Source organism: Amblyomma americanum, chromosome 9 (assembly GCF_052857255.1).
Source record: "Amblyomma americanum isolate KBUSLIRL-KWMA chromosome 9, ASM5285725v1, whole genome shotgun sequence".
Lineage (NCBI taxonomy): Eukaryota > Metazoa > Arthropoda > Arachnida > Ixodida > Ixodidae > Amblyomma > Amblyomma americanum.
In genome coordinates this window covers 138,948,361-138,961,837 of record NC_135505.1, presented here as the reverse complement: position 1 = coordinate 138,961,837, position 13,477 = coordinate 138,948,361, and the positions used below count along the sequence as shown (strand labels likewise).

General features: G+C 48.7%; 1 protein-coding gene across 3 annotated transcripts in view; it reads left to right on the top strand.

The window, feature by feature from the left end:
* The window catches only part of LOC144104602 (atlastin-1-like), a 70,538-nt gene extending 57,570 nt beyond the window's left edge, over positions 1-12,968 (top strand). The window contains exons 1-10 of one of the 3 annotated variants that reach the window (XM_077637706.1): positions 218-404; positions 4,524-4,827; positions 4,882-5,094; positions 5,166-5,384; positions 6,254-6,418; positions 6,472-6,528; positions 6,584-6,655; positions 6,714-6,848; positions 8,123-8,548; positions 11,270-12,968. In XM_077637706.1, coding sequence (XP_077493832.1) covers positions 337-404; positions 4,524-4,827; positions 4,882-5,094; positions 5,166-5,384; positions 6,254-6,418; positions 6,472-6,528; positions 6,584-6,655; positions 6,714-6,848; positions 8,123-8,548; positions 11,270-11,293 — 1,683 coding nt within the window. In that variant the 5' untranslated portion in view covers positions 218-336 and the 3' untranslated portion in view covers positions 11,294-12,968. Of the gene's footprint in view, positions 1-217; positions 405-4,498; positions 4,828-4,881; positions 5,095-5,165; positions 5,385-6,253; positions 6,419-6,471; positions 6,529-6,583; positions 6,656-6,713; positions 6,849-8,122; positions 8,549-11,269 lie in introns of those variants that run through there. The other 2 variants (XM_077637708.1, XM_077637705.1) reach the window with 2 other exon arrangements.
* Positions 12,969-13,477: the final 509 nt, after the last annotated feature.

The following is a 13,477-nucleotide window of genomic DNA, read 5'->3' as shown; positions in this document are numbered from 1 at the left end:
ACACAATGTAGTGAAAATAAGCAGGGGCTATATTACGTGTGCAACTCAATTCTTATCCGCGCATTTCAATTGTCAAAGGTTCGCACAGTCCCGCACACATCCGCGCTCGCGCACCCCTCACTGCCAGTGCGGCTCCCGCCCCTCGTCGCTGCTGGGTCCATGCGACCTGCACTCACGTTGAGAACATCACAAAAAAAAAATACGGCGTTCACACGGCGCCGCGGGAAGAGAGGAAGGAGAGACGATGCTGTCGATCCAATGCACCCAGTCAGACGTCACGTGCGCTCGCCCTCCGGTGAGCTGTCTGCCGCCGTGCGCACTATAAAATGAACTCCCATGAGCTGTTCAACCACATTTGGGGACATATGCTTGCATTTCACAGACGTCGTTTCTTCGTCGTATAGGTAAGCCTGCATTGCAGTATTCTGCACCGTTGTCGTTGGCCTGGCTGATATCCTTTCTGCAGCACCGTCGGTCGCTTTTAGGTAGTAGTTGTCTTTTAATGCGCTAGCACTTAGGCTTCCAATCTCGAAAAAAACCTCGCTATCTGTTTGGCTAAAGCAATCAAGACCGGAAGATTTAAAATGTATACGGCAGCGACTGCTCCGCCTCTCGGTCTTCGCTGCCAACAGCACGAGCGCACATGCTATGCCATAATCTTTTTTTTATTATTATTGCATGGAACAAATGTCGTAAACAAAAATCTGAATATGCTCATACAAAAAATACCAGGATGCGTAATACGAACTCACCATGCCCCCGCACATCCCAGCTTTCCAAATATCAAAGTTTTGGGAGGCACACTCTAGTATATAAATGGGGGATCCATGCAGACAGTTCTGTATTTGTCCCCTCTTGTTATTTTGAAACCTAAAATGAACAATGCAAATATGACATTTCTTCAAATCCTAGCGGTGAATATTTTGTTTGCGCGCATGCCAGGCGTGAGACTTTCTGGCATCTTTGCTAGGCAATGGATGAATGATGAATACTCGCAACGTAGACAAATGACAAAACTATTACATCCTTGAATTAAAATAACCGACACCATCTTGCTCAACAGGTTAATTGTAGCGCCACGCCGCCCGCACCTGCCCTTCCCTAGCGGCAAAAGACATGAACTAGAAGGTGCGCGCTGGAGCAGTGCCAAGTGTGCAGGTCTCTAGTTCCGTAGGTCTTGGCAAGGGCAACCGGTCGATCGTGTTGCTCGCGTTCGGCCGCGCGCCTCTGACTTCTATTGAGGGCACTCTCGCGCGCTGCTTTACCGCTGGTAGCCCGAAGAGCAACTGGTGCTACGCTTCAACCATTTGAGCACAGTAAAAAATAAAATTGGTTTGTTCATAGAAGGTTCATAGAATAATAAAAAGCGTTCTTTTCCATGCGCACTATAAGATGCCCTGTAGCTTCTGGTTGTACGCAGGGCTATTGCTTGACACCCGCGCGATGACTTTGATTGGATGGGGATAAGTGCCGCTGGCATTCGTCGAAAGCAAACGTGCCGTCACGTTCGTCGAGTATGTGACCACGCTAAGTTTCATCTGCTGAAGGAGAACGCGGGCATCGTACGGCGCAGCGTTTATGACTACACGTCCGCCGAGAAGGCAACAGGCGGCCACAACTTCTCACCTTGCTCATCTTCTCCCTGCAACACTTGTAACCGCTTTTGCAATTTCGAACAAAACACCTGCGTCCCATCTTATTCTAGCAAATTCCGAAGGAGACCGCACTGCACGTAGCAGCGCTGCTAGTATTGCGGCCCTCCAAAAGACACCGACAAGAACTGTTGCTGTTTGACTTAAGGGCGCAGAAATACAACGTCACGGTGTGCCCGTTGAAGCAAAGACCAGTGTCGTCCGCTTGTCGTCCGCTTTGAGTGCGCGCCACCGGTGAACGCACCGGAACCGCCTGACGGGCGCTGCATTTTTTTTTCGCTGCGGCTTCTACGAGGCGCCGCATGGCGCCGCCACCGCATACGGCCCCGTCCACAGAGTTTCTTATTATTAGAGAGTTTTAGTTTCACGTACGTAGAGTGCTCACGCACGCAAACGGGAGAAGTCGTAGCCTGCACGCAGGTCGTTTGAAACCCTTATAGTTACACGTACGCGACGCACGCCGCGCGTTATTCCTAGCGCCATCTACTAAGAAACACAGACACTGGTTGTAGCCTAAATCAAAACAAGTCTTTAAGCCAAGCCATTCGGTCTGTCCTCGTGTTTGGCAGTTTGGATGTTTGGCTGGTTTAGGGCTCTCTTAGTTCGAGATCTCGCGAGGTCGTTGCTATGACGACGACCAACGCTACTTCGTCAGGCTTAACAGCTGAAAAATCGCCCTTCTGTCTGAAAAACAAAAGCTATTTGTCGCTTGAACCCTATTCGAGGGTAAGAATGGGCAAATAGAAGGCGAATAGAACAGTTTAGAACAAGATATCGCGTCGAGGGATTAGCGACGAAGCTGTTATCGCTGTGAAGCGGCGGGCGTGCAGGGCGCCGCCATGTTTGTCAACGCTACGTATACGCAAGCAACGCAAAGACCGCAATGTAAAAATCCGAATCTCGCGTACGTACGTGAGACTCGCGCATACCCTTTGCGTTCTGCGCATGCGCACTGGTCACCTGTAAGAGCTCTATGTACGTGAAGCCTCTACGTACGTGAAACTAAAACTCTCTATTAACTAGAGGGAAAGCTGGCCCCCCGCCTATTGGAGACTGCATGGAGCTTCCTCGAGACCACTTGTACCAGCATGGGGCGGAGAGCTACCGACTGCAGAACTACAAGTTTTGGCCAAAAAAATAACGAAAAAAGAAACGTTGTTCGATAATCAAGAATGTCCTAACAATCAATATCCTGTCTATAAATTGCAACAAACGAGCAGAAAAGCATGTAAATGCAAAGTTTGTTCAAAATAAGCGATGGCTTGCTCTCCTATTGGTAAAGCATTGCAGACTGCAAGAGGCAATATTTCGTGCTTAACAGGCGCACTTTTAAAAATATATGTTTTTGAAAAGAAGTTGTCGCTTCAACATAAAGGTTTTTCCACAGCATTTCGGAAAACAAAAAATTAACATGGATTAGCCCAGCTAATCCAGGATATACAAAGCGAAAAGCGAGATTGAGGTCTCCACTGACCCACGGAGCCGGTTTTGCGCCTTTCATTTCGTGAGAATGAACGGAGTTTGCAAAGTTGTCAACGCCAATGAACTCAATGAACGCCTTCGGCTCACTTAAATTGTTTGGTTTTTGATCCTTTTGCCGCTGTTTAGCAAGGCGTGCCTATCATGATTCTGGCGTTTCACCCGCTTGTCAGCTTGGAATTTTCCTATCTTCGCTGCTTTTGAGCCAACTCCCACGCTACCACTTCTGGGTCGTCTTCTCCTCCTTCCATGGCGAAAGGTCAGACGACGACGTCTGCGGCAGCAGCGGCCACCTACGCTCCGCGTGACGTCACTCGGTTTCGCGCATGCGCAGCTGTGGCAAATCTGTAGTGTGGCTCACGCGAAGCCCGGTGTTGACGAGCCTAGTGAAGCTTTTCGCTTCAAAACCTTTTATTGGCGTCGTGTGCTGTTGCGTTCCCGCTGTTATGGCTTTTGCGCACTACTTTTACGCCGAAGCCGCCTGCGCGCAGAGCGCGCCGTGGATACGGAATGGGACATCTCTGTACCACCACTCTGTGTTCCTGAAAAAAAACCTGCTGTCCTGCACAAAGCATCTCATCGCCCCATGATGCTTTGCGCGCCCATGGACGTACAGGTGCAGTGCCGCCAGCTTTCTCCTTAGTTAATAGTAAGAAACTCTATGGCCCCGTCGGCGCATTAAGTTGTGACTTTATCTGGTCGCCGGCGCTCGCTCGCGCTGTCGGGAGTTTCACCTCCTATATAGCCTTGCTCCGTGGCTTGGGCCAAGCGGCGTATCGATGCTTGGCGCTCCGGGTGTCCCTCCTGGCAGCGGGGCTGCAGTTCGCAAGCGGCGACCGGTGCTGCACAGGCCCTTAAAACTACAACTAGGGTCCCTAGAAATACCCTACTACAACAAACGGCAAGCAAAGAAAACCGACGCGCGCCACAATCCAGGAAGGCGAGAGTGACCGGAGATGCGCTGCCGACGCTGCTGCTGAGGCGCTTGGTGCGACAACCGGAAGTCGCAAACCGAACGTCAGCGGATGACTTGTTCATAGGCGAGGCCCAGTCCCAGACCTGTTCTCTATTTTTTCTGGTGCCCCGCGTGTACGAGTTGAGGTAGGGGAGCGTAATTTTTAATCCTCTATATCTTCGTTGTTATTGATGCTAGCTCCAAAATTCTTGCCCTGGAGCGACTAGTCATGGAATGCCTATATCTCGTCTGATTTGCGTAACCTCAATTAATTTATTGCACTTTCATTTTAAGAACATCCGATGGGGTGATGTGAAACCACGTCATGGGGAACTATGTGTGGAGTAGCGTTTCCCTGAATTCCAGGGTTAGCCAAGTTAAGCCACTGCCATTTTTTTCTCCCTTTCATCAGGGGCACCAAGCTGTTTTTTTTATAGCAGTGGAATGGCGGTCCAGATCCTTCACATCAATGAAGACCACAGCTTCGACCTCAACGAAAGCCAGCTGGAAGCTATTTTGCTGGATGACAGAGTGAAGGACAAGCCAGTCGTGGTTGTCTCGGTGGCCGGGGCTTACCGCCAGGGAAAGTCTTTCCTGCTCAGCTTCTTACTGAGGTACTTACGAAACAACTGCCGCAGTGACTGGCTGGACGACCCGAGCATCAAACTTGACGGCTTCGAATGGAGCCCAGGAAGAAAACCCCACACAACTGGAATTCTCGTGTGGAATGAAGCTTTTCTGGTGAGCTTGATTTATTTTTCACTATGAGATGAAACCTGACTAGTACAATCGCAGGTAACCACACCGCAAGGAGAGGAGGTAGCAGTGCTCTTGATGGACACCCAAGGGTCGTTCGACTGCAAATCCACGGTCAAGGAGTGCACGACCATCTTCGCTTTAAGCATCATGACGAGCTCGGTGCAGGTTTACAACGTCTGGCGCAACATCCAGGAGGACCAGCTTCAGCACCTGCAGTTCTTCGCCGAATATGGAAAGCTGGCTCAAAAGGTATTCACAGACACCACATAGAAGCAGCAAGATTTTTGTTTTATTCATCTATCGCATTTTTCTATTCCCAGGGAGCAAGAAATCAACCGTTCCAGAGGCTTGTGTTCCTGGTGCGGGACTGGGCCTTTTCGTACGACACTGACTACGGGGCAGAGGGTGGCAGTACCATCCTGCAAGAGCTTCTGGCAGTTACAGACAAGCAGCCCAAAGACTTGCAGTTGCTGCGACGGCAGATCTGGTCATCTTTTTCGAAGATTGAAGGATTTCTCATGCCACGTCCGGGAGACAAGGTGCGGTTGATGCACAAAAACCAGAATTTCATTCCGTGATATGTCCCATGACCTTCTTCAACAATCCAGTCCCGCTAGTTTTTTCTGCATGCCACGTTAACGCATCTGTTGATTACATAGTGGAGGTTTATTACAGTGAAATTTGCTGTAGGTTTATGCATAAGAAAACTTAAGACCTCTTTTGTGCTGTAGCCCCCGCGGTGGCTCAGTGGTTATGGTGATCGGCTGCTGACCCGAAATATGCGGGTTCGATTCAGGCCGTGGCGGTCGCATTTCGATGGAGGCAAAAAGCTAGAGATCCGTGTGCTGTGCGATGTCATTGCACGTTAAAGAACCCCACGAAGCGGAAATTTTCCTCCACTACATCATCCCTCATAACCTTAGTCGCTTTTGGACGCTGGTACTAAACAGGGCCATATTTTGTGCTGTTATCAGTGTGCTTAAAAACGCCATCAGTGTACTTAGAAACGTCTTCAGTTTTTAACAACGTGTATAAACTAAATGAACACGCATAACCTGTGTAAATAGGCTAATAGATAGCCGAATTTGGGCAGCTATATCATTCTATCAATCAATTAAAAAGAAATTTACCACGCAAGAAATGCTTGAGAAATGCTTCAACCGCTAGCATTTGCGCCTATATTTGTGGGCCTGATAAAGAATTTCTTGCACGTCTCATCTCATTTTCTCCCACAGACGTAGATAGCTCATTAGCATGCACAGATGAACAGTATCGTAATGAAACTCTTTATTTCATAGGTTATCAGTTTCTACATAAACAGCTCGACGCAATTTTGCTTCCTGTGTCTTTTTAGTACTTATTACGATTTAGACAATGGCAAAGCTAAATCGCATCCTTTGCTGCATAGGTGGAGAGAGACCATACATTCGATGGTCGTCTGGAAGATATGGATATGGAGTTCAAGGAGAAGCTTAAGGAGTTGGTACCTTGGCTGTTGGCTCCTGAAAACCTTGTTGTCAAGAAGATCAATGGCAATAAGATGACTTGCCAGGAGCTCATGAACTACTTCAGGGTAAGCCGGTTTTAAACTGCTGCACGCGCGTCGCATCTATTCCTCATTTGCAGGTCTACGTGAAAACGTTTCAAGGAGGACACTTGCCAGAGCCGAAATCAGTGCTGCAGGTGAGCACCAGGATTTATCTTTAATAAGGTTGGCAAGCACATCTCGCTTTTCCAGGCGACAGCGGAAGCAAGCAATGTTGCTGCCAAAGAAAAGGCGACCCGATTGTACATGGAAGGCTTGGAGAGCGTGAGTGGTAAGAAGATGCGAAACTGGTCCAGCTACGAACACTTTTCGCTCTTCACAGAGGCCTCGTGGGAAACTAGAGGAGCTGCTGAAGACCCATATCACACTCTTGGCAGAAGCAAGGGAGCTGTTCAGAGAAACTCCCAAAGTAGGCGAGGAAGAAGTTTCGCAGCGCTACCTGGAGGCCATGGAAAAGGCAAGCTGTCCTGCAATTCCTGTAGCCTGGTCGAGAATATGGCTGCTGCAAGCAGACGGTACCAAAAATAAAAACTTTTTAAAAATTCGGGAAACAGTGGAAATTTCACCGGCAAAATGTGGAAGTTGTTTTGGCGATAAGCTGTCATAACCTCGCTGGAACACACGAAATCGACTCCATGCGTCACGGTGCTTTCAGTACACCTCGCGTCGTGCTGAGCTCGTAACAAGTAGAAATGCAAACAAGAACCAAGACATTCGAATTCAATCTACGGCCTCCTTTATTGATACAGAATACACGATTATCAGTTATAGAAACTAGATGCTTTTCTTTGAGCATACAGCGTTGCTAGCGCTAGGGCTAGTGTCCTTCCCGTTGGTGTCGTCTTCGTTGCTCTTAAGGCTCTTATTTTTAAAACCTGCCGCTACTGTGGTTCCCTCTGTATAACCAAGGTGACCAACAAGCCCATTTTTATCGCCGGTTTTCCTAAACCTTATATGGCATGCATGAGGACGAGGAGTAGGAAAAACTTTTATCAGAAAACTATAATGCATGCATGCATGAGTCATCATTTTGTAGCATGTTCGAGTACCTTTCACCTTTCATTTATTAATGTGTTGAGATGAGCCGCCTTCCACAGTTTGGGTGTGTTCTGACTTATTAAATTTGGCTGTGCACTATAACTGGCCCAGTGGTGGTCACGCCGGGCTGATAACGTCACGACCTCTCAGTTGCATTCATCCATCGCGGGGAGTCCTCATACCACTACTGGCGAAGTAGTGAAGTGGTTAAGATCTGCGCCATTGCCGCGGCAAGTGGCTGTTGAAAACAGAGCCAGCGGCGGGGCTTGTGAGACACATAATGCCCTCCCCGTGCTCCCGTACGGGTCATGCCTGCAGCGACACGGTGAGCAGAGGGCAACTGCACTGAATTTTTTAAAATTAATTTCATTGCCGCGGGGACAGGCAGCTGACAGGCAGGCAGGTTGACACGTGTCATGGTATCCACGTTGTGATGACTTCTCAAGGTCATGTGACCTTTCTCAACCAATCATATAGACCTGCTAATTTGAATGTATACTCTGATTGGGTCATCTGGGGTCACATGACACTGATGACGTCATATTCCATTCGGCCAATCAGGGGATCCATAATTCAGCGGTGCCCAATTGATCAATCAGAAAATTTCGTTACGGAGAAACCTGCCTACCAGCCTGTGCTGGTCATCCGGGGTGGGGAACGCAGAAGCAACTAAGCCTTTTATTTCTCTTGCAGGAACTTAAAGTGCACTTCGGTCGCCTCTACAAGGAAGAGGAGCTCTTGATTCAAAGGGAGAAAGAACTGGAGGAGCAGAGAGAGAGGGAAAGAGAAGAGGAGAGGCAAAGGGAGGAACGAAGAAAAATTGAGAGAGAGATTGAGAAGGAAAGAGGGAGACAACGAGAGAGGGAGAGGGAAGCCGAAAGGCAAAGAGAGGAGCAGAGGAAGATAGAAAGAGAAAAGGAGGAGCAGCAAAGAATGGAAGCGGAACTAAAAAACCGAAAGGAAATCGAGATACTGAAGCAGGAGCTGAAAGAGAAATCCGCACAGGACTCAGCGATCCCATGGTATGCATGGTTGAACCCACTGACCCCTGTTGCCGTGGTTGCCACAAAGTTCGTCGAATCTGTTGCGGGGACAATAAGAAAAGACTTCATGACTCAGGTAACAAAAAAATCTTCCTGATAGTTTTCCCAAGTGATTTGCCTTTACCTGTAGCGCTCGTGGTAGGTACTATTTAGGATATATGCAAGAAGAGTTGATGCCAAAATAGTTTTTTGGATGGTATATTATTTGGAAAATAAATGTACAACGAATGTCTGGAGCCGTCGATGTGTCTAGACTGAGCAGAATTTGTTGCTTTGTCAAAGATGGAACTTTATTCAGGCACATTTATTTCACGATTGGCGCACTGCTGGAAGTGTTAGGAATCTGTGTAATAGGTAGTTCCTTTGTCCGCGTCTACGTTCTCACTCACAGCATTGCCTAAGCCTTACACAGCCGGTGTCTTCATGAATCCGCCAGGGCCTTGTACGAGGTTTTCTATAGCTGCTGCGCCTCACATTCAGCATTTTAAATATAAATTCTAACATCTAAAGTCATTCGAATGGTACCTAAACAATCGCTTTCAGTTCTTCATCGATGATGATTATAGATCACATGCTCGAAGCAAAGCATCCGGCGCACCCCAAGGTTCTCTTTAGGCCCTTTCTTGTTTCTGATATTACTGACATTCCTAATAATACCACCTCCCCAATTATATTATTGCCTGATTCATGGGCTCTGTATCGATTGCCAAAGCTGTTGCCGTCTCCTTAAATCTGGCCTCAACGGTGTTTGTAACTGGTGCGTATCTATCGCCTTCATTCGTCTGTGTGTGCGGCACGCTTTGTGTTAAGCATGGATTACCAACTAGTATAAACGAATACCTTACTCTAAATACTAATAAATGCAAAAATATGCCACTGTTGCGCCTTTGTAATACTTCAGATCGTTCTAACTGCTTTACTAAAGACTATAAACTGGAGCAAGTTTCTGCATACAAATACCTTGCTGCTGGCATAACCAGCGACTTTTCATCCAACAGGCACAAATAACTTCATTACTACCAACACAAGCGGAGAGAACGTATTTATCTTCCCAATTAAAACCCCCACATCTGGCGCCCAATGTGAGACCTGCTCTTGGAACATTGGATGATTGCTTGTTCGGTTCAAAGAACGATCTTTGCCCGGAATTGCTAAGTGCCAGGCCTAGTGTGAATTTTGATCGCTAGGATAGGATAGGATACGATAGGATACACTTTATTGCTCTAACAAGGTCTTTCGGTCAGAGGTCTTCATCTTCCAGCAGATGTCTCCCTCCGTCTTGCTGAGGTCGGCGCCCCTATTCCAGGGCACCGCTGAGTTTAGCCGCTCGCTGGGCATGGATGACCAATTCTCTTTGGAGGATTGGGCTGCCGCTGGAGAGCACACTGTCCCACTGCTCCGCACTCGGATTTTCTGAGCCATGGAATGCTTTATTTCTGTCACATGCCCAAGTAACATGGTATAGGGTGGGTGTTGCACCGCACCATGGGCAGATGTAACTGTATTGGTTCGGGAACATTTTGCTAAGAATGTGTAAATTGGGGAAGGTTCCGGTTTTCCGCTTCCTCCAGTAAACTGCTTCTTGTTGATTTAATTTGTTGTGAGGAGGAGGATACTTTAGTCTCGTCGCTCTGTAATAATTTAGAATGTCGGAGTACGTCGGGATTACCCTCAAGAAGTCCTCCGGGTCTTCGTTCAAGAGTGCTCGGTTAGTGTACTCGCGAGCGACTCTATCGACCCTTTGATCGCTAGGACCTGCGGCATGCTTTCTTGAGTGCGAGGTGTGCTGCGCTGCAGCATGTTTGAACTTTTAGACATGCTCAGCATGTTTTTCGTCAAGTTTTCTCGGGAGTTTCTTGAGCCCGAGAACCACTTGGTCCACATCGAGGGGGCGCGAGGCCTAGCGCCCGCGGAGTTGCCGAGCCGGAAGCGAGTGAGTACGGTAGTCACGTGGGTGGTCCAAGTCGCGGCTCCGGGAGCCGGGTGGTTTGGAGCCACGGGTGCCGCTACAAGCTCGTTCGTATTGCAGCTCGGCACCGTCCGATACGGTGGGCGCCGACCGCTCAGAAGCTGCTTCGTGCAGTGAGCGGAGTAGGACCACCCCGCAGAGCTGATGTCACCTCGCGGCTGCGCGCACGTAACCCGTTTCGGGTGTTAGTTTTGTTCACGGTCGTTGTCGGAGTGGTATACAGGACTAAGGCTTTTCGAAGCTGCTTTCACCACGTCAGAAGAGAGACGACCACAGGACCGTGGCGTTGGGAGGGGCGCACTTTGCTGCCCACTTGATTTTTTTTTTGTAGTGATAGTTACAATATGGTAGCATTTCGAGCCTTCAGAGTGGCGGCGCGCCACCCTGTGGCTGCACCGCCACGCTGTCACGTGGTGCGGAGCACCTGTCGGCGGCGCGGCGTCGTGGCTGGTCACGTGACCAAGTCCCACTCGGGCAGCTGTAGCTATCGCGTCATTCCATGTTTAACCAGAGCTAAACCACCGCCAATTTTTTTAACCTCGCACGAACAGAGCAGTCTCGTTCAACTCAAATGGTTTTGTTCACTCGAACTTTGCGTCTGCACAGCCGCCTGACACGTTTTGCTAAAGTCAGATACAGCTTAAGTCTGCAGTGAAGCTCCGCCCATATTTAGGACCGGCGCACAGAATTCCTCGCAGGCAAAAAAGTAGTTGTCAGAACTTCTCTCGTCGCCTAAACAAGAAGCTAATCACGAGAGTGAGTGAATAAACTTTTTTGCTCTAATAAAGGAGTCTTGCTGCTTGCCCGACGATTGCCGATGTCTTGCAGGCTGTGCGTGGTTGGCGCCCCTAGTCCAAGGCACCACTGTCCCTGGCCATCCGGCATGCGTGGCTCACTAGGTCTCTGTTGTAAGCTCTGGAATTTTGATATCTGGCTTGTTTAATAAAGTCAATCATTAAACAGCTTATTTCGTTTACTTTTGTGACTGGATAGCGGAGTAACACAATACGCCGCTGATCGTAAGCCAGTTTTAACAACGGCTGATTTTTTTTTTTTTAAGTTGTATCCCACTATAGCGAGTTAAGCATTGTGCCATGAGGCCATTGCGCACGCAGTTTTCCCTCCCGTGACCTACGTTGAAAGCACGCCGAGAGCGTTTCGGCAGTTTTGCAGATTCGGTGAAGCCACCCAGGCTTGCTGTCCGGTGCACATCGTCTCGGTGCCACCTGCTTCGACGGAGCGGCCTGTGTCCTCTTCGCCGCATCCATCCGGGGCAGCTGTGGCGAGACCAGTCAGCAGTCACCTCCGGCTGCTGCTGCCCTGGCGACTACTGCAGAATCCTGGCCTGCAGTTTTCAACTGGCCTTCTCTTCACGGGCCTGCGGACACGGTAGTCCGCGGGCCATGCGAGTCGTCCCAGCAGAAACCTTCACGCCGCCTTCGGAACACCGCGAGAAGTCGGCGTGACCTCCGCTGCAAGACCTGCCTCAAGGACATGAAGACCAGGAGACTCCTCCATAGCATGTACTTTCAGGCGCGAGGATCTAGTTAAGGTTGAGGGGGATGTGGGGACTGCCCCTCCGTCACCCCCCCCCCCCTTTTTTTTTGCTTTCCCGCGTTGCGCCCTAAACAACAGCTTCGCCTCGATGCGGGGCGCGTCACGTGATTCTCCCTGGTTAACTTAACTAACAAGAGAGGGCGCTAGCTAACTTTTATTCTATTGCAGTCTTAACTGCTTAATGCGATCGATAGGAACACATTAAAAGAAAGATTTTGCTACACATCAGAATAATGAACCATTAACTTCAATATTTTCTTAAGAGTGTCTTACAATTTTCAAAATTTGTTCCCCAGCAAGCTGGAAATGTCTTTATATTAAATGCATAGTAGGAGGCTTTTGAAGCGCCCCGGGCATTTAGGGGGCTCCTTCGCTTCCTAACTAGCAAGCAATACTCGACGAGGTCAAGCCGGCTCAGTTTTTGAGTGATGCTTGACTATGCTGCAGTGGTTTGGTCATGTGACCGGCCGCCATCTTGAAATCTCGGATGGACAACAAACGTTCGAATGCGAGTAGTAAGAACTAACGCCATTATAAATTATTTTTCAAATGTTGCAGTATGAGCGCGCAGGGGGTAGACGGATTTGGGATGGCTATGACGATGGGGCTGCACGGATGAACTCGTTGTCAATTGGCAAGGTCTGAAAAAAAACACTATACAGGGGAAATCGAGTGTGAGAAAAGTACTTTCGTAAATCTGAAATTGATTCGTCCATAGTATACTGCATTTCTAACAAATGGGCAGTCCCCGTAACTATACCTGCATCACACTTCAAGCTGCAAGCGTAATCGTGATTCGGGGAATCGCGCTTTCATGTTGGCATTGTATTAAAATGTGCTTTTGTAAATGTGAAATTGATTCGTCCATAAGTATACTTCTATCCTAACAAATGTGCACTCGTCCCAAACATAGTTGCAGCACACTTCAATCTGCCGTGGAACAATCTAGTGCTCAAATTAAAAATCTGAGGAACGGTCATAATTGTTCTTGTCGTTCATTCGTTTATCGTAACTGCTGGCAGGGATACAAGCACCACTTAATTACATTACGTGTGGAGAACATGCGCATTAGACCGGTAAGTATGTCTTGGGCACCTCGGGGCGCGAACCTGCCAGCGAAAAGGACCCCGACTCGCAAGGGCGACCGACTCCCACACACGTATTTGATGGTTTACAGTTCGACTCTTTACCTTTGCCTGACGCAAGTTGCGACTAGCAGTTCGGTTCTAGGTCGCTCCCAGATTCAAACACCAGTCCCGCACTTGTGCATCTTGGGGCCCGTAGTCTTTGCGCCAGACAGGCCTCAGCGGACCAGATAAGGCGCCGTCTCTCGGAGGGTGTATATAAGTAATAATAATTGGTCTTTGAGGAAAGGAAATGGCGCAGTATCTGTCTCATTTATCGTTGGACACCTGAACCGCGGCGTAAGGGAAGGGATAAAGGAGGGAGTGAAAGACAAAAAAAGAGAAATGTGCCGTA